General features: G+C 37.9%; 2 protein-coding genes across 11 annotated transcripts in view; one reads left to right on the top strand and one right to left on the bottom strand.

Moving 5' to 3' along the window:
- The window catches only part of CUNH12orf29 (chromosome unknown C12orf29 homolog), a 9,758-nt gene extending 1,370 nt beyond the window's left edge, over positions 1–8,388 (top strand). Inside the window, exons 2-7 of the mRNA XM_035903521.1 lie at positions 956–1,112; positions 2,126–2,221; positions 5,598–5,714; positions 6,092–6,286; positions 7,427–7,596; positions 8,176–8,388. Of these exons, the coding sequence (XP_035759414.1) occupies positions 956–1,112; positions 2,126–2,221; positions 5,598–5,714; positions 6,092–6,286; positions 7,427–7,596; positions 8,176–8,364 (924 nt within the window). The 3' untranslated portion in view covers positions 8,365–8,388. The remainder of the gene's footprint in view (positions 1–955; positions 1,113–2,125; positions 2,222–5,597; positions 5,715–6,091; positions 6,287–7,426; positions 7,597–8,175) is intronic.
- A 1,247-nt stretch (positions 8,389–9,635) lies between these two features.
- Positions 9,636–24,232, bottom strand: part of CEP290 (centrosomal protein 290) — a 51,848-nt gene continuing 37,251 nt past the window's right edge. For 5 of the 10 annotated variants that reach the window (XM_035903510.1, XM_035903511.1, XM_035903512.1 and 2 more), the window contains 15 exons: positions 23,002–23,147; positions 21,956–22,111; positions 21,222–21,345; positions 20,010–20,660; positions 18,848–18,982; positions 18,490–18,576; positions 17,865–18,029; positions 17,402–17,524; positions 16,925–17,085; positions 13,840–13,981; positions 11,512–11,585; positions 11,251–11,354; positions 10,261–10,364; positions 9,761–9,961; positions 9,636–9,705 (listed from right to left, as the gene is read on the bottom strand). In XM_035903510.1, coding sequence (XP_035759403.1) covers positions 9,773–9,961; positions 10,261–10,364; positions 11,251–11,354; positions 11,512–11,585; positions 13,840–13,981; positions 16,925–17,085; positions 17,402–17,524; positions 17,865–18,029; positions 18,490–18,576; positions 18,848–18,982; positions 20,010–20,660; positions 21,222–21,345; positions 21,956–22,111; positions 23,002–23,147 — 2,361 coding nt within the window. In that variant the 3' untranslated portion in view covers positions 9,636–9,705; positions 9,761–9,772. Of the gene's footprint in view, positions 9,706–9,760; positions 9,962–10,260; positions 10,365–11,250; positions 11,355–11,511; positions 11,586–13,839; positions 13,982–16,924; positions 17,086–17,401; positions 17,525–17,864; positions 18,030–18,489; positions 18,577–18,847; positions 18,983–20,009; positions 20,661–21,221; positions 21,346–21,955; positions 22,112–23,001; positions 23,148–24,232 lie in introns of those variants that run through there. The other 5 variants (XM_035903513.1, XM_035903516.1, XM_035903519.1 and 2 more) reach the window with 4 other exon arrangements.

Here is a 24,232-nt window from a genome sequence, read left to right as displayed (position 1 = left end):
CGAGAGGTTTCGCCGCAGGTGTGGAGCCGAATGCCCGGTGTAGGTTTCCGCAGGGCTCCGCGCCTCAGACGCGAGAAAGAAAGGTCGTTCGGGTGGGCTTTCAGCTCTGTGCTGCTCTCTTCCTGACCGGTGCGTCCAGGAGTTCGCCCTGATGCTGTGGTTGCTTTTGGTAAGGGTAGGGACCAGTGGTGGTGAGGAATGAGGCCCCTCCAACGTGACGGCAGTGGGAGCTTGTGTAAAGCCATCCTGCAAGCTCTGCCTTCTGAGCCTCGTGGGGAAAACTAAGCTTGTCTCTCTTTTTTTTCTTTTTTCTTTTTTTGTGATCAAAGGAGTGCCAGGCTTATGTCAGAATAATTCATTCGAGGCTGTAAGGCATGCAATACTTCCCAAGGTGACCAAGTAATGGAGCCCAGCCAGAGTTATTTCTTGCTGAGATGTCTGAGGCGGCGTCGGGACAGGGTGGGGTGGCATTCATCTGTCCAGCTGTAGACCTCCAACTTGTGTTTCCCGATCTTAGCAGCACCTACAGCTGTCTGTGGGCTGCACAGTGAACTCGAATCTGTCTGGGTGACTTTCTGGATTTTGCTTTCAGCTGCAAACTGAGAGCTCGGAGCAGCTAGTCATGAGGAGCTCCTGTTGCCATCCTAATACAGTGAGGCACATCTCGACATTTTGTAGAGTTGGACTGGAATCCTTCTAGCTTCTGTGCTCTATGTAAAGTGGAAGGCCGAGTCATCTTGAAACAGTAATCAGGAATGGAAAAGAGGGCCAGAGTTTGCAAATAGATTGCCTTTGCTCTTTTGTCTTAGAGCATTTTCCAGACTGTCATGCCTTGAAGAAACAAGGGTGTATTTCAACGGTATTAGAAATCAGCAGTAGGATGTGGAATACTGGACTGACAGAGGCCAGCTGTAAGGAACAAGAATCTGTAGGGGAGGGAATAGGGCAGTAACAGAGCCATGCTGAGGGTTTAAAATGTCTGTCTTCTTTTCAGCCATTTAAAGTTCTGGCAACTGAAACTATAACTGGAAAGGCGTTAGAGGCAGACGTATACAGTGCAATTCCTACTGAAAAGGTGGATGGAACCTGCTGTTATGTAACCTCCTATAAAGGTAATGAGGAAGATCCATATGCAGATTTCTCATGCTGACTAAAAGCCGTGTTTTACTTTGCTTTCACTTTCATTGTCTGATGTATTGGATTACAGCTGTTGTGAATTCCACTCTCGTTAAACATCCAATAGTAGTTATCATAAATGTAGTAGGTGTTTATAAAGTTGTTATAAATTTTACTCTCAAAAAATACATGAAGTAAAGTTTTAGTGAACATGCCAATCAAGTAAGTATTCAGTTTTAAAGTCTCTTCTTCGTAAATCTTCCTGGGACACGGGAATTCATATAAGAGCAGGTGTCTGATTTCCTTGGGGAGGATTAAAAAGAGGTATGGAGGTTGGGAGGAAATGAGAAGACTGTGGCTTGTGGCATCAGTGGGGTTCTTGCCTGTACCTGAAATTATAAGGAAACTTGGTGTTAAACTAGGCAAGATTCTACAGCTAGGTTTTTAGATTTCATATACAGTAATTAGTTGGAGTTCTTCAGCCTGGAGAAGAGAAGCCTGCAGGGAGACCTTATCGTGGCCTTTCAGAACTTAAAGGGGGGTCTGTAGGAAAGATGGAGACAACCTTTTTAGCAAGGCCTGCTGTGACAAGACAAGGGGTAATGGTTTTAAACTAAAGGAGGGTGGCCTTAGACTAGATATAAGAAAGAAATTTTTTTACTATGAGAGTGGTGAAACACTGGAATGGGTTGCCCAGAGAAGCAGTGGAGGCCCCATGCCTGAAAACATTCAAGGCCAGCTTGGATGGGGCTCTGAGCAATCTGATCTGCTTGAAGGTGTCCCTGCTCACTGCAGGGAGCTTGGGCTAGATGACCTGTAAAGGTCCCTTCCGACCCACAGCATTCTATGATTCTAATTAATTTATGAATGTGAAGAATGTGTTTGGATATAAACTTTCTCTGGTGGCAGATGAGAATTCTTGTCTTGCCTTGTGTATAGCTGATCTCAGTACTCTGCAAGGTGTGGTTACCTCAGTAAATGGCTGGCTTTATCCCTCTGGCAACTCTAGGGCAACCCTATCTGTGGGCCAGGCTGGATCGAAAACCCAACAAGCAAGCTGAAAAAAGGTTTAAACGATTCTTGTATTCATTGGAAGACTGCAAAGGTTAGTGAAGATTTCTTTCCTTCTTTTTGGCAATGTAAGTTACCCAGTTGGAAAAACACCTCTTGTTTAACACATAAAGTGTCAGTGATCCTGCACCAATTTTTTTAATGTTACTCTTAAATTTACTTCAGAGACAGCTTTAAACTAGAATCGATGGAGGAAGGGGATACCACAGGATTGCAGTAGGTAAGCCAAGGGTTGGCGTGGCATTGCCAGAGGGTGGCAATGCTAGTGGGAACATTTACACTGCTCCTGGCAGCACAGAGGGCTCCAAAGTTCTTGTACATCAGCACACGCAGTATGAGAAATAAACAGGATGAACTGAAAGCCTTGGCCAGTTTCAGAGCTACGATATCATTGGTACTAGTGAGACTGGGTGGAACAAGTCCCACGACTGGAGTGCTGGGATGGAGGGCTACAGGCTGTTCAGGAGGGATGGGCAGGGCAGGGGAGGTGGAGGTGTTGCACTGTATGTAAAGAAGAGGTTTGATTGCACAGCCCTTAACAGTTAGTGATGATGTAGTTGAGAGCCTCTGGATAAAGGATTAGGGCAATGGAAAGCAAAGGAGTTACTGTAGTGGGTGTCTACTACCAATCACCCAGCCAGGATGTAAGCACTGATGAGTGATTCCATAGGAAGTTAGGAGAAATTTCTGGATTGGTAGCCCTTGTCCTTACGGGAGTTTTCAACTTCCCAGGCACCAACTGGGAATATCATACTGCTGTGATAAGCAGGTCTTGGAAATTCTTGAAGTTTGTAAGAGAGGATAACAACTTCTCCCAGGTACTCAGTGAGCCAACTAGGAAAGATGCCCTCCTAGACTTGCTGTTTGTGAACAGAGGACTTGGGAGGGGTGGTGGTGATGGTAGGTGGCTGTCTTGGCCACAGTGATCATGAAATGCTTAAGCTTAACATTTTTAGTGTAATGACAAAAAAGGACAGCAGAGTTGCTGCCCTGTACTTCAGCAGAGTAAACTTTAAGCTATTCAGGGAGTTATTTAGCAGAGTACCCTGGGAATCTGCTTTTCAGGGCTTAAGAGTCTGCAGGTGCTGGCCAGGGTTTAAGAACCACTCCTTAGAAGCACAGGAGCAGGCAATTCCACTGTGTCCTAAGTCAAGCAAGCAGGGCAGAAAACCACCTTGGCTGAACAGGGAACTCCTCGTGGAGCTCAAGAGGAAAAAAGAAATGGTATGATCTCTGGAAACAAGGACAGGCTTTGCGGGAAGATTACAGAGCTGTGGTTCATATATGCAGGGAGAAGACACAAAAGGCCAAAGCTCAATTAGACTTGAAACTGGCCATTGCTGTTTCAAGAAGGGATATTTAAGTGTGTTAATAGCAAGAGGGGGTCTAAAGAAAACATTGGACTGATACTTGTTGTAGATGGTCATCTGACTGGTAGGGTTGAAGAAAAAGCAGAGGCATTCAATGTGTGTTTTGCCTCAGTCTTTAATAATACTGACAGATCTTTGGCTGCCTGGTCCCCTGAGTTAGAGGACCACAAGTGTGGGAACAGCAACTTTCCATTTGTGGACACTGGAATTGTAAGGGACCAGCTGCATCAGCTGATCGTTCACAAGTCCATGGGGCCTGATGGGATTCAGACCAGAGTACTGAAGGAGCTAGTGGGTCTTCTGGCAGGACCCCCCCTTGGTCATCTACCAAAGGTCTTGGGAGTCTGGAGAGGTCCCCACTGACTAGAAGCCAGCCAGTGTTATTGCAGCCTACAAGAAGGGCATGAGGGAAGACCTGGGGAACTACAGACCTGTTAGTCTAACCTCAGTTCCTGGAAAAATTATGGACAAGATTATACTGTTTTCTACTGACAGGCATTTAAAGAATAATGCAGTCATCAGGTACAGTCAGCATGGGTTCACAAAGTCCTGTTTAATTAATTTGATATCCTTTTACAGTAAGGTCACCTGCCTAGTGGATGAAGGGAAGGCAGTGGATGTAGTTTTTCTGGACTTTAAGTAAGTCTTTTGATACTGACCCTCACAGCACCCTTCTGGACAAGTTGTCCAACTGTGGGATGAGTGGGTTCGTGGTGCACTGGGTGAAGAACTGGCTGAAGGGTAGGGCTCAAAGGGTTCTGAATGGGGCTACAGCTGCCTGGCGACCGGTCACCAGCCGTGTTCCCTCAGGGCTCAATTCTGGGGCCAGTTCTGTTCAATATATTTATCAATGATCTGGATGTGGGAGTCGAATGCACCATGGGCAAGTTTGCTGATGATACCAAACTGGAAGGTGCTGTTAACTCTCTTGAGGGACAAGAAACCTTGCAGATGGATCTGGATAGATTGGAGCACTGGGCAGTGATTAAGGGGATGAATGTCAAAATGCTGGATTCTGCACCTAGGATGGAGTAACACTGGGCACAAGTATAACTTGGGAGAGGAGTGGCTGGAAGCAACCCTGCAGAAAGGGATCTGGGGGTGCTGGCCGACAGCAGGCTCCGTATGAGCCAGCAGCGTGCTCTGGCAGCCGAGAGGGCAAACCCCGTCCTGGGGTGCATCGAACACAGCCGAACCAGCCGGGCAAGTGAGGTGATCATCCCGCTGTACTCAGCGTTGGTGCGGCCTCCCCTGGAGTGCTGTGTGCGGTGCTGGGGCCCACAATTTAGGAATGATGTGAAGGTCCTTGAATGCATCCAGAGGAGGGCAACAAAGCTGGTGACAGGACTGGAAGGCATGTCCTTTAAGGAGTGGCTAAGGAGTGTGGGCTTGTCTAGTTTGGAGAGAAGGAGACTGAGGGGCAACCTCACATGTACTCTCTGCAGCTTCCTGAGGAGGGGATGTGGAGAGGGAGGTGCTGATCTTTTTTTCCCTGGTATCCAGCAACATGACATGTGCAAATGGTTCAAAGCTGCACCAGAGAAGGTTTAGACTGGACATTAGGAAGCATTTCTTTGCCAAGAGGGTGGTCAAACACTGGAACAGGCTTCTGGAGAGGTGGTCGATGCCCCAAGCCTGTCAGTGTTTAAGAGGCATTTGGACAATGCCCTTAACAACATGCTTTAACTTTTGGTCAGCCCTGAAGTGTTCAGGCAGTTGGACTAAATTATCATTGTAGGTCCCTTCCAACTGAAATGGTCTATGCTATTCTACTTTTAGTTTAAATATAATGTTGGCTATTTAGGTAGGTATTTTTTAATCTTAGTTTTGAACTTTTAAACTATTTAAATGCTACTATGCTGCTTTAAACCCTCCCAATTGTAGACTGCTTGAGTGTGCCATATGTTGGTGCTTGTACAAAGTACAACTGTCTGTAAAACAAAGTTTAGATCAATGGTATTTTAATACTTGCATTGAAAGGTGATCAAAATGTAAAATTGGCTAACAGTTTACCAAAATCTGTCACATTTATATGTCTAGAATTTGTTTGGAATGTTGAAGAGGATTTCAAGCCTGTTCCAGATACCTGGATTCCAGCAAAGGACATAGAGTTCTCTAATGGCAATCCTTTGCCTGATGAAAATGGACATATGCCAGGTAGCTATGATGCAGCACAGGTAAAGTGATGGTGGTGGTGGTGGTGGTATTCATTTTTGAGGTGAATTAGAATTAGTTCCAGAGTTAAAAGTAGTAGTTAACATATTCAGAAAACAACTGGCATGTCAGTCACTCGCTATCCAGAAAGGCTTTGTTCTTCTGACACACTGAAAATAATTGCAGTTTTCTATACAGACTTACAGGGCTTCAGCTGAAGGCGTAGTTGTCACATTTTCATTCCTCTGACATTTCTCTGATGTATGACATAGTTTTTCTTCTTACTCCTTCTGTTTGTAGTTACTTGTGGGTTTTTTAATGTATGTACAGTACAATACCTTCAGGTATTTACTTTGGTGAAATGCAATGTTTTCTCATAGGTTGGGTGCCTGTGGAGAAAGATAGTAAGCAGTATTGCTGGCACTCATCTGTTGTAAATTATGAGGCTGAAATAGCGCTGGTATTGAAACGCCATGCTGACCCAGAGCTTCTGGAAATAACTCCGGTGCCATTATCAGATATTTTAGAACAAACGTTGGAGCTTATCGGCACTAATATTAATGCAAATCCATATGGTAAGTTTGTATGGTCTGTTCTTAAGTACTTTTTTTATTTAGTGATATTTTTTGATTGAAAATTATGTATTTTCTTTGTATAAGTTTTAAAAACAAGTTTTAAGGTAGCGATGTAACCTTTTTAGAAAGGAAAGGGCTAGCTCAAAGAACACTCACCCAAAAATACGTCAGAAAGCTGAGTTGTCCTAAGACTATTTAGGTCTATTTCTATATCTCTTTCCATCTGCATGCTCTTTAGGAGTTATAAAAATGCTTAGCTTTAGTCTTTCAAAAATATTCTGACTGGAAAAGTTGTTTTAGATATCGCTATTAAGATACTAAAATATTTGTTACAATTGTTTGTTGGTGCCTTTTTTTTAATTGCTCTTCTGATGTTGTTTAGTCCATTAAAGTAGAAAATTTTATTCAGCCACTTTTTTTGAGTCCCTAGGGTTAGTAATACTTTGTAATTTAAGAATTGCAACTTATTATTAATTTTTTTTAAGGAAATGTTAATTTAAGCTACATTTTGGTTGTGGCTTCTCCCTTTAAAAGCCTTTTAACAAAAAAACAATTAGGTATGAGCACAAGTGACTTCTAACTTCTGAGCTTTGCTGTTAGGATAACTTGCAAGGACAGATAGGAAAAATAGTAGTACCTGGTCTAAGCATTTTCTCAGAATGTAAAGGAACTGCAACAAAAACTTCTAATTGCTATATTCTTAGATGAAGATTGAAGTTGAACAGTCAGTGAAGAGACAATGCATTTGACAGCCTGGCTCAAGTATTAATCTATAAGAAGATATGCTAAATTTTCAGGAACTATGTTGTTTGTGCTGCTGATCATGATCCGAAGCATGAAGAGTTTAGCTAGGGGCTGTATGGTTACTGAGGAGGTGACCACAAGGACAAAGCAGACAGTTGTATAAATATCTGCTGTGTTTATTTTATATAAATAAGAAGTTACGTGAGGAGGACACAGCTACGTTTTTATACTTAAAGGTATATTTAACTGTTCTCTTAAAGGCAGGACAATACTGTAGTATCTAATTGAAGTCTACCTTTATAGACTGCTTTTAAGATAGCCATAACAACAGAAGTGAGGAAAATCTTAAGTTACCACATGTAACTAGCAGGAAAATTTTTATTTCTTTTCACATAGGATTAGGAAGCAAGAAGCAGCCTATACATCTGCTTGTACCACATGGAGCATTTGAAATAAAGAATCCTCCTACTTTGAAACAAAATGACATACTGTCTTGGTTTGAAGGCTGCAGTGAGGGTAAAGTTGAAGGAATTGTGTGGCACTGCCATGATGGGTGTTTAATCAAGGTAAAAATATAGATCGACGTGTGGAAAGCACTACAATAATTCATAATATGTGAAGTATTGGAAGGTATTCACTTTTTGTCATTTTCCAAATTCTCTAGTAGTAAATGTTCTAGCAAATCAGGTGACAGTAGAATTAGTCAAGACAGTGAATCACTACGCTGACAACATATTAAACTCTTTTATTATCAGCATTATGCTAATAACTTAAAAGCAATTGAGAACATAAAGTAATTTTCTTGCCTGTCTGTATGGGAATCACTCAACATTTTAAAGCTTAATTATTTTATTTAAAAAATGTATTTCTTGCAATGTTGACTTATAGAACAAGTATTGTTAATGTGATTTTTGATTAATTAGCAAGTTTATATTTCTGAAGCTGTGGAGGACACATTGGTTCTGGTTTGCCTCTTGTGCTTCGTTGTTACTCATGTTGTTTGGATACCTGATTAATGGCTGTAAGTGCCCTAATGCAGAGGATCCTAGAATTAAAGCATGCACACCCACACTCCCCTGAGCTGGGAACTGGTGGGCTACTCTACCAAAATCTCTAAACTTCTCTTTTTTTCTTTCCTATTTCAGCTCCATCGCCATCATCTTGGTTTACGCTGGCCCCTTGCAGAGACACACCTGAATTCTCAGCCTGTTGTAATTACTTTTAATAGAACTAAATATGACTATGACTTTGAACCAAAGAGTTTGTTTCACCAGTTTTCAAACTTGGATGGTCAAAGATTTGACAGACTCAAAGATATCAAGTTTGATGCTTGAAATGATTTTTCTCTTCAGTTAATTGTCATGTGTGCTTGTGTCTACCACAGAACTCTTTACAAATAATCTTCTAGCTTAGGCAGCAGCCTAGATACTACACAATTTTAAGTTTTTCCTAAATTACTGATTTTATATAACGAGGGATCTGATATCCAGAGCAGAGATCTAGCTTTCAGCATGTTTATTTCCAGTTCTGAAAAATCCCATTTCTGGAAACTGTTATAATTAAGTGTAAGAAGTATGTTGTCTAACACTGGCTGGTCCTAATAGCTTAGTTAATGAACGCAATCAACTGTAAAAGTTCCATAGGTTGCACTTCTATAAATATAATTATTATGACATTGTTATATGTAGGATTCAGATTTAGGATCTAGCTGTTTCTCAACAGTAAAGGACCTATTTCAGGTGGGACCAGAATTAGTCCTGAAATTTTTAAAGTTGTAACAATTTCTTTTGTGGGAGAACTTTTCACTGTATTATTTAACTGGTAAGCTGCAACATTATGCTATTACTTGAAAGCCTAAATAAGCTATTTCCTACAGGTATTTCCACTGTTTTGGGGGAAAAAAAAAAAAAAAGAGTAAATAATAGAAAGTATCCCAGCTCTATTTTGGAGATCCTTACTAGTTAGAGACAGACATGACTTGGCTTAATAATACTCGTTTTCAGACTGCATCTCAATTAGGAAACTTCATCAAGGGCATATTAAGTAAGATGGCATATAAATAATAAAGGTGAGACTGCATGATTGTTGAGTTGGCTTTATTTTATCTGTGCTATAAAAGTATACATCCAGCTATATAAAATATACAAAATGAAAAATCATTTACCTACAAAAATGCCATGAGTTTGGCTGAAATACTGTAACTTTTTTTTTTTCAACTATTTTTTCCTGGATTTCCTAAAATTGAGGTAAAAAATAACCAGGTACTGACCCTGAGTCCATAGTTAAGTAGTATGATAGCATGAGACAGCAAGAACAAATTACATCTTCTTAGTGACCTGGAACTTAGCATATTAGCACATTTTAAGAGTTCCTCAACTTGTAGAATAAGTCCAAGGTTTCAACTTCACCTAACACCTCTGTATTACCCAAATTACTGTTTTGAATTAAAATACAATATTCCAAAGGAGTTGGGAGAGGTAAAACTCACTTTTATTTTGACTGGTGTGTGTAAATACTGACCATAATCCGTTGACTAATCCACTTCTGCACTCTTGGGTATGTGCCAAACTATTGTAACTTTAATAGACTTGTATCATTCCAAGATGAAAACAGACAAATAAATCAGTATTATGTAGCTGCCCTGGAATTTATTTTCTGCATCAATACTGCAGATAAATTCCAGGGCAGCTACATAATACTGATTTATTTTCTGCATCAATACTGCAGATGCTAAACATTAGCCTAATCAACAGAAACGTTGCCTGGACTATCCCCTTGAATGCCAAACTCTTCAGAAAGCTGCTTTAATCTCTCTTCTAAGATAATATTTTTTTTTACTTCTTCATTGTAGTTATATTTCAGATCCTCAATTTCTTCAAAAAAGGAAGGGTCAAAGTTTTCTAGTTCTCTTCTCAGCTTTTTTGTTTCTTCCTATTAAAAATAATGAAGAAATACCAGCTTTATCCACAATGTAGGAAATAAATACACATCAACAACAGCTTGCTCTGCCTTTTTCTTAAGAGCCTGAATGATGAGAGAATAAGCATGTTCTCTAGAGACACAAAAATCTACCCATGAACAGCACAATTACTAACAACACGATAGGCTTCATAAACCTAATGTTTAGAAATGGACTTTATCATTAAACATTAGTTTAGATACTAAACAGTTCTTTTTAGCTAGCCATAATTTTGCTCATTATCTTGTCTAGGATGATCCTTGCAACTCACCTTTAATTGCTGTTTTTCCAGCTCTGAGGCTTTCAACTGTGTCTGGAGGTCAGCTACTTCTGTCATTAACTTATTTTTATCCTTCTCTACGATTTCATTATGTCCTACAAAAATAATGATAACTTGCTATGAAATTTAAGGTAATGAAAATCAGTAACGTTAATAGTCTTGTTATGCTCACTCTGCACCTCCTGAAAGCTGAAACAGTTAAAAGTGTGTAAACCCAGTTGGGATCAACAACCACCACACATTCAAGTCATCTAGGCTTTGCTTTAGTTCTTGTACAGGTTAGGTGATGGTGTCTAGTTCCTGTGATTGAGTGCAATACTCCAATGGCCACTCTGTTAGTGCACTTCTAAAAAATACGACATGTACAGTTTCTTGTAATTAAATGCAGGAAGCTTGGAAATAACATAGTATAAGGATCTTGTTAATTATATTGCTAATTTCAGGAGGGTTAACTTTCATTTTTTTTCCCAGTCATGTGGTGATGAGGTGCTCCATAGTGCTCTGCTTTTCCCATGGGACTGATGGCTGCTAAGTCTTGAGTGAGTCACAGAGCTGGTATCTGGAAACGGACACTTGTTCTCTGCCAGCTTGGAACCCAAGGCAAAAGGGGAGGTCAGAGGATTTCAGTGAATGGCTGACATCTTACAAGCAGTCTTTTGAGGTTTATAAAGCAGATGGTGGCATGAACTACACATCTTCTTGGAAAGGGAGACCTTACAAAGATTACAGACTCTTGTTCAAGATAATTAATTATGGAAATTTTTACTAACTTCTCTATAAAAAACTTGTCTAAGTAAAAATCCAAGCCCTTAGTCTGCTCCATTTTACACTACTCTGGCATTAATATAATTCAAATAACTGTAGTTTTACCATTTTGCACACACGTATTAAGTAAAAATAGTTTTAGGCCCAAAATACAGGAAGCTATTTTAGGTATTTAGGTATATATTTAGGTATATATCAAATATATAAAATGATTACCGGCTGCAGGACTTTCACTTGTACGTGTATGTATGTGGTGCTTATAATCCTCCACCTCATGAGCTAGTTCTGCTTTTTCTTTCTCTAATCGATTATTAGTTAATCTGGAATATAAAACAATTTTAGAATAACTTTTAAAAATTTATTAGAATATTTTAGAATACAAAAGATGTAACTAAAAGTCGCAAGGCCGTTTCCTGATCATTCTTATTTCATGTATATTGTCTGAGGTATTTATTTGGTTATTTAAAAGTACATTACCTTAAAAGCTGCAGCTCCCTGATGAGGCTTTGCTCTGTCCTTGCACCTTCAGGGAACTGTTTGAGAAGCTCAATCTTAAAAGAAAAATTAAGAAGGCTTTACTCTTGTAAACAGTATCCATGGATAATGCAGTTCAGATGGAGTTCTCTTTGATACAGGATTAAAAAATGAATGAAAATAATACTAAGGATGTAACCAAGTACTAGGTTATCATAGAAAAAAAAAAAAAAAAGCGCGTTCATCTACTGACAGTTTCCACAAAGCTAATTAGCTCCAGCCTTTTTAAAGGTAGTATAGATCATTGCTACATATTTCATGAAGGGTGAAAAGTATTCAAAAATTAGATTTTACAAAGAAAGTCAGACACTGTTACATCAGCATAATATATACATATGCTTAAGGAAGTGATATGCCCAAATCATTTAAGTGCTTTACAAATACTACTGTTGTGCTTATTTGCATATCTAGGTTTCCAAGTTCCTTTTTAAACATGATATGAAAAGCCTGTGATTTTGCAATGAAAACCCAAATGAGCGTATGTTGGCTAGAAATGACCTGCAGTCCTGAGTTAGAACAGGTCCCTGACTGGAGAGGGAGTTAGCCTCTAGAAGTGCCTTTCTGTAGAAGATGTGGGATCAAAAAATTAGTGTTTTAAATATGAGACTATATAGAGTTTTTGAATGCAGTGATAATTCATGAATTCTCATAAGGCTACTGTTAGTGATAGGCTTTTGTTCTATTACTACCTAAACCGGTAAGGATTTGGATTTTTTTCACAATTGGTCTCTATTTCTTTCAAATGTAGTTAACCTTGACCACATCCCTTCACCAGTATTTGAGACATGAAAGAAACTGGAAGATGCGTTGCTCCAGTGTACTATCACATAATGAAAGAATTTTATCTCTGTTAATTTTGCTGCTGGTATACACTTCTTGTTAATAATGCTGACCTTAGGAAAGGGAAAACAAGCAAAAATTAACAGTTGCGTTACAGGACTCAGTTCCAAGTTCTATTTACTGAACACGTGTACTTGCTTAGATAATATATATAACTTCCTATATTGAAAGTTGTATATTCCATACCTTACTCTAAGAATGGCCAGTACAAGATGTCTGGGGAGGAAACCATGCACGTATTAATAAATGAGAAGATGGCAGCTAATCTAGGTGGACAGTCCTAGGGCTACATCTCTGGTGTATTTAAAGGCCAAAATTTGATAGATCTTTTCAAAGGTACCCAAGTTTAAAATTCATAACTCTTTCATGTATGAAATAGTATATGTAAGACCTATTAGGGACTGTATGTAGGAGGCCGTATTGGAAATAGGCATATATCATAGGATCATAGAATCGTTTAGGTTGGAAAAGACCTTTAAGATCATCAAGTCCAACCGTTAACCTAGCACTGCCAAACCCACCACTAAACCATGTCCCTAAGCACCATAGCTACATGTCTTTTAGATACCTCCAGGGATGGGGACTCGGCCTTGGGCAGCTTGTTCCAATGCTGGACAACAATTTCAGTGAAGAAATTTTTCCTAATATCCAAGCTAAACCTCCCCTGGCACAACCTGAGGCCATTTCCTCTCATCCTATTGCTTGTTACTTGGGAAAAGAGACCAACACCCACCTCACTACAACCTCCCTTCAGGTGGTTGTAGAGTGCTAAGGTGTCCCCTGAACCTCCTTTTCTCCAGGCTAAACAACCCCAGTTCCCTCAGCTGCTCCTCATAAGACTTATGCTCCAGACCCCTCACTAGCTTCGTTGCCCTTTGCACATGTTCCAGCACCTCAATGTCTTTCTTGTAGTGAGGGGCCCAAAACTGAACATGGTATTTGAGGCGTGGCCTCACCAGTGCCGAGTACAGGGGCATGATCACTGCCCTAGTCCCTCTGGCCACACTATTTCTGATACAAGCCAGGATGAAGATCCCCTTTAGGATGGGAAAGTAAATCAAGAGGGAAGTCCCTACAGCAAACTCACTCTGCGGAACAAGCTAGAAAGATTTGAAGACCATTGGAAGCATTCGTACCTACAGGCTTTCATGTGATCAGTGAAAATATAATACAAAACCCTACAGAAGAATACAGTAGAAAAAAATCAATTTTCCCTGAAGACTGAAAGTCAAGAATATATATTGACAATATGTGGTAAACCTCATTAATTGGCTACAATATGTAGATGTATAATTACTGCAACTAGGAATGAAAATCCTATAAAAACATGGATTAGAGAAAAAAATGTACTCTGCCAATATAGACATTAGAAAGAAATTAATTAATATTAAGCAATTTATTCTCAGAGTTACCTGACTAAGTTTTACTTACTTGTTCTTTTAGATCTTGTACGTTTTTATTGGCATTGTGTTCACGTTCTGTTGCTTCCTGAAGCAGCCGTTTAAGGTCAGTAATGCTTTGGGTTTTCTTAGCAATATCCATTTCCATTTCCTTCATCTTAGTTTCGTGCATCCTGGTAGTATTTTTATTTAGAAAAAGATAAGAGCAAAAGCTAATACTTTTGCAGAAATAGAGATTAAAATATCTTTAGGAGATTAAATGCCATAAAATACACCCTAAGATATGTTTGGGGTATTGGCCTTGAAATGATCACTGGTCTTATAAATAAGGAAGCTGAAAGAAACATAATGAAAAATAAATTTTTAATCTTAGAATAAAGGCTTTTCCAAATGTTACACCTTTCTGGATCTTACTTTGTGTCTACACTTCATTAAAGAGGGACTAGAATCTTTTTATGGTATTGCACATAAACCCCAACCTACCTCCTGCTAAAAACAAGCACATCTATTACTGATGCAGTGTGCACATCGGTCAGGTCTTACTTCAGTGTCATATCTTTGACAGTATTTTTCTTATGATTTAATAATATATGGAAAATAAATCAATGTACTGAGAAAAGGGCTAATACAGATACAGAAGATGAAGACTCCAAGGGCAAAAATATTCTACAAGAAATTGTGTTTACCCCAGAGTAACAGCAGTCTGAGGAGGATTCTGTTTTGCTTTGAGTTACAAGAAGGCTACAAGAAGGTTTTTGTAGAATCGTTGAAATGTTGGTTGGAAGGTATCTAGAGGTCATGTAGTCCAATCTCCCATCTGAAGTGGGTTTTCAGATGGCAATACAACCTCCAGCATCTTGCTACCAGCCAAAGAGCCTTCTGAAGGATCACTTGGATGACATCTTTGTCAGCCCTATCAAATACTTTCTATTACCACGTATGTGCTGGTGAGGTGGATTGCACGTTGACGTGCCCCAGTGAGCTCCTCTACATTAGTAATGTCGTAATGTTATCCACTTACTTTAAAATCATGTTGAAGTAAATGCAAATAAAAGTTTTTATTCACACCAGTTGAAGTAGGCAAGTACAATTAAGCACAACCATACGTTTTAAATCTATGTGCAACTAAATAGAACTAAGTAGAGATGTTTTTCAAAGAGGTGAAGAACTAAAAGAAAAACTATATTCCAACCACTGAGCTGATACACCAGCTATTAAGGGCCTACCATCTTCACTGCATCTTCCTGTCCTCCTCCTGTGGCTGGCAGCCAGTTCTGCTCTCCTTCATTAGGCTAAATATGGCTGTCATCTGACCTTGCATAAAGATGTTTTACCTCACTACACCGTTAGAGGGAAGTTTAAAAAAAAAAAAGAACAGTTTTCTGAAGTCTCAGTGACATGAAATGGCTCAGCAATATGTCAGAGAAGCACCAAGGGGTCCTGCGGGAGTGCAAGGTGGGGAAGCGGGTAAAACCTTGGACATCAGCAGGTGAAGACTGTTCAACAGTGCTCTGACCGAAGATGGAATCAGACAAGTCTCTCTCTGTCCAGCTGATTTTCTGCCCTAATAAGGTGGCTGTCAGAGGTTGGGTTTGTAGATGTCTTCCACCTCTGTTTACCACAATTTTTTTAAAGACTAGTTTTGCAACACATCATCTTATTTCATCCTGAGGCCATCCAGGAGTCCAGGACTAAATATTTCTTCCCCAAAATTTGCTCTCTTCCACCCTTATGCAGGACACAGGCTGTTTATTTCTCTTCATAGCATAAGCATTGTTTCATTTTCTTGTCCTTTTCTGAGATACAGCAGTATAAGAGACAATACCCAGTTAAAAACTCTTGCCTCAAGAGGGGTAAAACTCATCCACTTCGATGAATCACAAGCATGTTTTATGTGAATGTATCTTATATCAAACTCATATTCTACATCAATCTGTTCATTATTAAACATGCTACTGTGACATATAACTAGCATCTTCGTGCGTAGCTCGTTATTGAAAATGGGTGTAATGGTAATGCTTTTTGGACTGGCAATGGTTTTGGGGTGACCGTTTGCCAAAATAATTTCTGTAAGCAAACCACAAAACAGAACTAAACAGCTTGCTTCTAGCAAAGAAATGAAAGCAGCTTAAATTGTTCAGGTTGTATAAGTAGGTTGTCATAGAAAGAACATCTGAACTAATAGCAAAAGTACAGATAAACTAAAAATGTATGCCTAAGTTGCAAAGCAGAAATTGGTGTCATAAACCTGTTTTCTTTAGAAGCGATACCTGAATTTTAAAACAAGTGATAGGTAACTTTCGGATAACTCATTGGTAGAGTTGTAGACATTTACTATTATTACCAAACCAAAAATTATTTTTTATGCTGATTTCAAAGTCTGAGTTTTAGCTAAATATTTAGGAAATGGTGATTCCCATGTTTCGTTTTATATATTGGAAAAGATAATCCAGTGCTAGTCTCTGAGTTTTTCTCCCTTCTGCAGATTACACAATCAACTGGCTGGCTGCAATTAGCTTTCAGGGCCTTCAGAACACACAGGAAGGATCTTTAGCTATGTTTACGTGTCCCAAGGAGTACAGAAATCCCAGTGGGTTTTCTAACACAACCTCTGCACATTCACATGGTTAAATGTAGATTCAAATACAGCCGAGCTGGAAAATGCAGGTTGCTGAGTTCCAGTTTTTGTTTCAGACGGCCATCCATGTGGTAAGGTATTGAAATACTTTCTGCGTTCAGCAAAAATGCTGACATTATTCCACAAAGCACAAATGCAATATATTTAAGCAGCAAGGAACACAAAATATTTCCTCTACCAGAACTACCCAGAAGTCTACAGCAGATTTGAAGAAGAGAGGTAAGTACCTGGCTTCTGTATCGAAGCAACTAACAAGGCCAGTACTTCAGGACACTTAATCTCTTCTGGTTTTGTATCAGAGACCTGTATATTGATTCTGCATACTAGTATAGAATCAGAATGTAAAATACAGATAATATAAAACTATCTTCAAAAGAGGAAAGAAAAATTACAAAAATGAAAGTTGAATTTGTTTGCTAATATTTAAAGAGGAATTAACACTTGTGTTTATCTTCCTTACTTCATTCTCAGTTCCTACCTTGTTACAACAGATTTCCAGCTTTTGCTGTCCGCTCCATCAAATTGGCTCTCAGCCAAATTTAGCCTCTTAGTGGTTTCCTCCAGCTGTACCGTTAACTTCTCATTTAGTATCTCCAAGTTATTCTTTGCTATTCTTAGCTTCTCTCCACTGTCAGCTTCCTATTGTTCAATAAAAACAAAGGTTTATGGAATACTTAACCTCACATGACGCACCAGATTATCTAAAATGATGGTGAGACAGGGTCAGTGCTGATGCAGAAGAAAACAGTGCATCCAAGATCAGTAGCACTACAACTTCCAAATTCTGTCTTGGGCTGCTCCTTGGATGTCTCCTCTCCACATATAATTAAAAATTCTGTCATGGCAGTATCAGTGCTTAGAAAAGTGTCCATTCCATATCAACCATTAAAAAAAAAAGATACTTGCCACAACCAGTAACTAACAGAAACAAAGGGATGCATTACAATGATCATACCTTTTTCAGTTCTTTACGCAGCCTGTCGTTTTCAGTAATGACTTTTTCCATTCCTTTGGTTTTAGACTCATAATGCATACTCAGCTGGCCCCCCAGATGAAGTTTCATTTTTTCCATTTCAGACTAAATATCAAACAGTTTGTTAAAACACATATACATTGCTTAGTAGAAAATCTCAGTTCCATTTTTAAAGCACAGCATAGTTAGAGTCACCTAGCACAGTGAACATAACATTTCATCACATACTTAAATAAATCCTTAAGGTACAGAGTACCTTTACATAAGTCATGCAGTATGTTACAGTAAAATGAAGTTTTGCTTTTGTGTTCTACATGTTTCATATTTGGCATTTTAAAAACACTTTTGTGCCAACCAATGTCAACAACAGGCTTGCTGCTCCATTTTCTTATTAACTTGCATATAAACTGCTATCTAAATACAGTTATTGCAGAAAAATCAGTACCTTTAGCTTCTCGTTTTCCTGCTCAAGACCAAGTAATTTCTCATTAGAAACCACAGCTGGAGCTTTTTTCAGATCTTCATTTTCTCTTTGGACTCTCTCTACAACCTTTTTCATCAAACCAATTGTTTTTTCCAATTCTGGGACTGTCTTTCCACTTCTACCAGCCTATAGAGAGGTAATTAAAAAAAGTAAAAGGAAGTAAACAGTTCATCTTAGCATTCTGAGATACTCCAAATCTTACTTTATCACTTATTTTCCCATTCCTTTTCTTTCTACAAAGGTAAGGAGCACAGTACAGTGGGAAATGGGGAAAAGGTCACACAAATAGTTTGACAAGTTAGTGGCAAGAGAGATACTGGGTTCTGCTGAAGCCTTTTTTTCCTATAACTTCTGAAATATTGCTCCGTTAAAGCAGCTGACAGTAGCTCGGGTAAAATTTAACTGTGTCATCTTGCGTAGTACAACAAAGAAAAAACTTCACTAACAATAACTTACGCTTTCTAACATCTGCATCACATCAAAATTGTATCTTTTATATCATAAAGCTGTAACTGTATTATGCATTTACACAAATACATGAATTTTCATTTTTCATATAATTCGTAATTGCTGTTACGATACTTACCCCTCTGATACTGCTCAGCTTTCGTTCAACATCTGTTTTCTCTTTTTTGAGAAGTTCACACATTTCTTTTAAGTCACCTACTTGGTCCTAAAAAACCAAAGTAATAAACAACTTATTTAGATTTCAAATTGAGGTGAACGGTAACAAAATTACAGTTGGTTTACTTTGAAAAATGTAAAGAGAAGGCAATTTCCCATTGCAATGACATTTTTCATCATTTCTACCAGCCACTCAACCTTCTCACCTTCCATAAAAACATAAAAAACTTACAGTGTATACAGAAAATATATCCATGTCTTTTTAAGCAATCCCTTAACCTATGTCAGGTTAAAGGGGACTGAAGATAAAAAGATGTTACCTTCAGTCTTGGCAAATCTTTATTGGCCTGTTCTAGCTGGAATCGTAGCTCAATGTTTTCAGATGACAATCTTAAATTTTCCTTTAAAACCTCTTGTTCTCTTCGATATTGATCACCTGATCCTATTCCTGAAGTCTTGAGAAAATGGAAGGGAAAAAAATTATTATTAAGTGGTAATGCACTATTCATTGTATCAGTTGTAGCTGATAAAAGAGCAACAGAGAATTAGTATTTTTCACAGAAATAAAACAGATGACAGTTGTATCACTAGTTTTGATCTAGTGTGCTCTAACTGTAAGTGCTTATATTTTCTAGACTTGCTTAAGGGAAGTTCACAAATCAGTATAAACCAGTAAAAATTTCGCCAAACCCAATTAACTCTCAAACTATTGGGCAGAAATAAATATCAAAGTCTAAAAGACAAAAAAGCTACAGAGTGTAATAAGCTGTGACACTGTACCTGGGAACAGCATCTAATGTTAAGGACATACTCTGATACGTTTATTAAATAGAACATATGGCGTAAAGAATTTCACTGCAGTCAAACAGATTACAGAGCAAGTCAGGAAGAGTAGTGTGTAACTCGAGTTCTTAGTCTGTTCCTACAGTCTTAAGCCTTTATCCACGGAGGCTAGTACTTTCTATTACAGAAAGAGTGCGTTGCATGCCTTATATTGCCAATTCCAATCGTAAGTATACGGTAAATTATTATGCCTGACTGGTAAAGAGTAAAACCTGTTGTTAACATAATAATCAGCAGTTTTTACTTATGTAAGTATGAAATTAACCATATGAACCATTAATTCATCACTAAATGATAGAAATAAAGTATTTGCTTCAATAAAGCACATTTTTTTCTTATTGTAAGTAATAACACATCATAAGTCTCTTAAAGAATGAAGGTCATCAACTAGTGGCATGTATCACTGTGATTATTTGTAAACTTTCTGGATCAAAATTTTAGAATTGACCATAGCTGGCTTGTGAGCTGACATGCATGCCTATCATTAAAGTGTAAGGTTTGCTTTATGGACCACTTGGTGACTAGTCCAGTATCCCTGCAGACCACGCATAGGAAACCACTGGACTATCAAGATCAAACTATTCTATTTCTACGTCATTTATACAGAATAAATGCTAGAGGACCACTACAGTATCAAACCTCGGGCATTTCACAAAATTCTGGGGTTGTTTCCACCCCCTCTGTACCACTTTGGCAAGTTTCATGTTTATCCTCTGGAGTGTGTTGATTCATTTCATTATTCCCATTTATTTTTTCTGCTTCATAGTCATTAGTTTGATTAGAAGGTTCCCCTGAATCAGACTGATTGCAGCTCATTCTGTCAGTACAAGGCTCTTCTACACTTTCTTCCTCATCAACATTTGATTGCTTTAGTATTTCTTGCTTCCTCTCCTCTTCTTCAAATTCCTCATTAAATTTTTCATTTTCAGATTGGTTTATATTTTCTTCTTTTTCACTGCAGTTCTCTTCACCAGCTTCAGCTATATTTTTGTTTTTCAGTCCTTCCCTAGAACTACCTTTGTCCTTGCATTTCTCACTATCTTCAGGATGCTGTTCAGGAGATGCTTCTGTACTTGCATGCGCAATAGCCTCATGGCCTTCATTATGCATGATGCATCTTTGCATGTTTGCTTCCTCATCTATTTCATTGCCATCAGTAATGCTGTGATTAGTCTGATGATTGATCTCATCCCTATTTGAAACAGATTTCTTTTGAAGGGAATTCAAATACTTTTGCTTACTGATACTGATAGGAACAGACTTGGTCAGTTCAGTTTGGTCACATGTACTCTGATTCAAGTTGAAGATAGAATGAAGCATGAAAGAAAAGCAGAAGACAGTAAAACAAAACAGGAAACAAAGAAACTTAGAATGTACTCTTAAATCTATTTCGTGAAAGATTAAGATAACCCAATGATGCAATATTTGCAATATAATGAACCTGTAAAAATCAAAACACAACAAAAACACCTAATGTAACTGAAATGCAGCTCAGTGTTTCCCCAAACTCTGTGTATCCCAAATTTTCAATCCATATGGAATATAAAATTAGTCTCTCAGTTGCGGACTCATGTATTTAAAAATATATATCCCTTATTTCTCCACATATGCTAGGATGCTGAATATTTCAGCTTCTACTGGTAGAACACAGAAAATAAAAGTTTGGGGGAGTTGGGTTTGTTCTGTTGTGTTTTTTTAAAAACACCAGAAGCTGAGCATTTCATATCCTGTTCTAGAACACTATAATTTGAAATAAAATCAGCTTAATGACACAGAATACCAAATGGATAACAAATAGTTTTGTTAAGTAGGTGTGATTCCTCTAGGTAATATGGTACATTATTAACTTACCGAAGGTCTAGAATATGTCTCTCTTGAACACTGTCTCTGCAATGCATGAAGCTTTTCCTGGAGGTACTGATTTTTGAAATGCAATTCTTCTACCACAGAATCTCGCGGGATTGCTTGCTGTGTTCTACATCAAAAAATTAATCAAGCCAAAACAAACAAATGGCTATTGATGCAGAAAAACATCCCTTAAGGTAAAAACTGTGTGAATTTCTGGATTACTAGGCTGGATTTTCTAGTATTACTAGGGGAATTATTCTAAATCAATGTTAGCTATACATACTATTTCAACTAATCCATGTGAATCAGAAGTACCTACTTTGGCAAAATGCATTTGCTCTTTTGAGATGTGTACAGCTTCTATCACTCAGGTGCGCTATCCACTGTGATCGTGGATACACTGATTAAGAATACACTCCCTAACTACAACTTAGCAGTTCCAGTAACTTTCACCAACTCTAAATTCTAATTACAATTTTACACAATAGGAGTTAGATGTTTTTCATATTATTTAGCTTTTTAGAATAATGAACCAATGCTGCATATTCTCTGAACATGCACAATTGCTACCAAGTAGCTTTAAATTTGCTCATCACAGACTCAAAGGATTTTTGAAACTCCCATCTGTTTCTTTCCTTACTGAATCAGTTGGTCTAATAGAGACTATCTCTCTTCACAGATTTTTTTCTTACTTATGTTTTTTATTTTTTTATAGATTATTTTAAAATGCCTCTCACCTCATGTGGGCAACTTCATTTTCTAAATCTAGATTCCGTTTTCTTAGTTCTTCCAGTTCTTTTTCAGTCTCTGAGGCTCTTACTCCAACAACACGGTCAACAGTGACACCAGTAGTTTTCAGTTTCTTCTGTAGAGCAATTTTCTCTTTTTCAGACCTGCAACATCCAGTAAAATTACATTTAAAACTTTATTTGTTAACTTGCTTTCTTTAGGAGAAAATATTTTCTGTCTTGCAGAATGCACATTTGCAATTTATTTGCTCACTGAACCACACCCCCTTTTCTGTTTAATAAGGTTACCTTATAGACACTACAGCTTTATCAAAAAAACCCCAAACCCAAAAACTAAACTTGGAAAAGACAATGAACATTAAGTCATTATCATGCATGTCATAAACCACTTGCTGGTCTTGCTTGTGTTCTATGCGAAATTCATGCAAGACTTGCTAAGAATAAATGACATTTTGAAGTAGTTTCAAACCACAATGTAATAAGTTACAATCACCATCACAGTTTCCTTTTTCTTCCGCATCTTTTATCAGTAAAACCCTGCCATTACTGTACTGAAGTAAACGTAACATCTGTAGAGGGTTTGCACGTGTGTTTTTTTTTAAATGCTTCCATCTCATAATCCTAGAGCTGTCAGTACTGCAGTACTGCACTACATGTAACAGTACCACAGCATGCAATCCTAGCAATCTGATTAAACAACACAGCGGTGAGAAACAGCCTATCTTCATAAAGCTGTTATTTGTTTCATGGGAGTGACAGAATGCTATATACAAGAAGCATAATAAAGGAATTAAATTAGTTTTATTCTGAGACAGTTTCTTCTAATAAAGGTTGTTGGCTTCTACAAGGGAAAGGATACTACAGGGTAGCCTGCTGCTTGAAAATTAATTAATCCTTTTAATCTCAATACCAATGCTGAATTCTAGGCATCAATCTTATAAACATAACAAACTGCTATAATTATTAAATGGCAAACACATTTGGATTTCCCTTATGTCATCATTTTGTAGCTGAATCTATTAAAACCAACTCACTTGGTATAAATTTCCTTCAATGTATTCAACTGTTTGGCTAAAGCATCTGCTTCTTTTTCCTTTTGCCTTAGTTTGTTCCGCAGTCCTTCCATTCTGATTTGCCATTTTTTACCTTCTTCCCATCTAATTATTTCTTCTTTGGAGGTCTGTGAACCACATAAACAAATTATGTATTTCTTTCTGAATTTTTTTTTAAAGCAAAATAAGCAAATATGTTAGAAGGCCAAGAATGATATATTCTTAATTTATCAATTTAAAACACGAAGCCATAGCAGGCATATATTATTTACCATATTTACAGTAAGGTAAATAGCAAGTCCAGCTGGATATCTTAAGTATGCTGTAGTCACTGGTGTATAAAGCTGATGCAGCTATTACCAAATTCTTCCTTAGCTTTTAATATTCCTTTTACAAAAAAGGAGTGGCACATTTTATGAAACTAGAGGTGCTACTGCAATATATCCTTTTACTTTGAATTACACTTTAGTAAAAAAGACAGATTAAAGAAAAGTAAGTGGTTTTCTGTGCCAATTTACAGTAGATCTGTCTTCTGCAGCTCACCAGGAGATTCTATGCCCCTGCTAACAGCTGTACAACTGGTCATTTTAGTTAATTTTTTCCTATGAGAAATGGAATCTCTACAATTCAGTAACTATAAATTATGCACAAGTTAAAACCTGTAGCTATGTGATCACAAATGGCTACTGAAAAATCATAGTCAATATTCTTGTAAGCAATTTTGCGTTTTTTAACTGGACTTTTCCCTTCTCCAGTTAGCCCCTGTACTTTTGTTTTCTGTTTTCATTCTAAACAGTTACTGCTACTAAGGGACAGACAGGAAGCAAAATCTTGGAAAAAGGAAAAGATACGCCAAGTTTGAGAAAAATATTTCTAGACACTAAGCAACTATTTAAAAAGTCTCAAATTAACTGGAAGCATAAGTGCAGTCCTAGAATAATACTTACTACCATAAATAGTCTGGATATCATTATACAAGCAGGCTATAATATTCCAGTATATTTTATGATTACTATGACAAGCCACTAATTAGTTGGTGAAGCGGTAAAATAACACGCAAAAAACCCAAACAAAACAACTGGTAAAATGAAACACATCTCCAATCACTTAGAAACTCTTGTATGTGGAGTTCACTATTGTGAAGAATCATCTCTTTATATATATATAGTCATCATCCCTTTTAGGATTCACACTTTTGTTCCTAAGTACTTCA

The sequence above is a fragment of the Egretta garzetta genome, unplaced genomic scaffold (genome assembly GCF_000687185.1).
Source record: "Egretta garzetta isolate BGI_Z169 unplaced genomic scaffold, ASM68718v1 scaffold371, whole genome shotgun sequence".
Taxonomy (NCBI): domain Eukaryota; kingdom Metazoa; phylum Chordata; class Aves; order Pelecaniformes; family Ardeidae; genus Egretta; species Egretta garzetta.
Note: the sequence above shows the minus strand (reverse complement) of the source record. Positions and strands in the feature narration are given on the sequence as shown.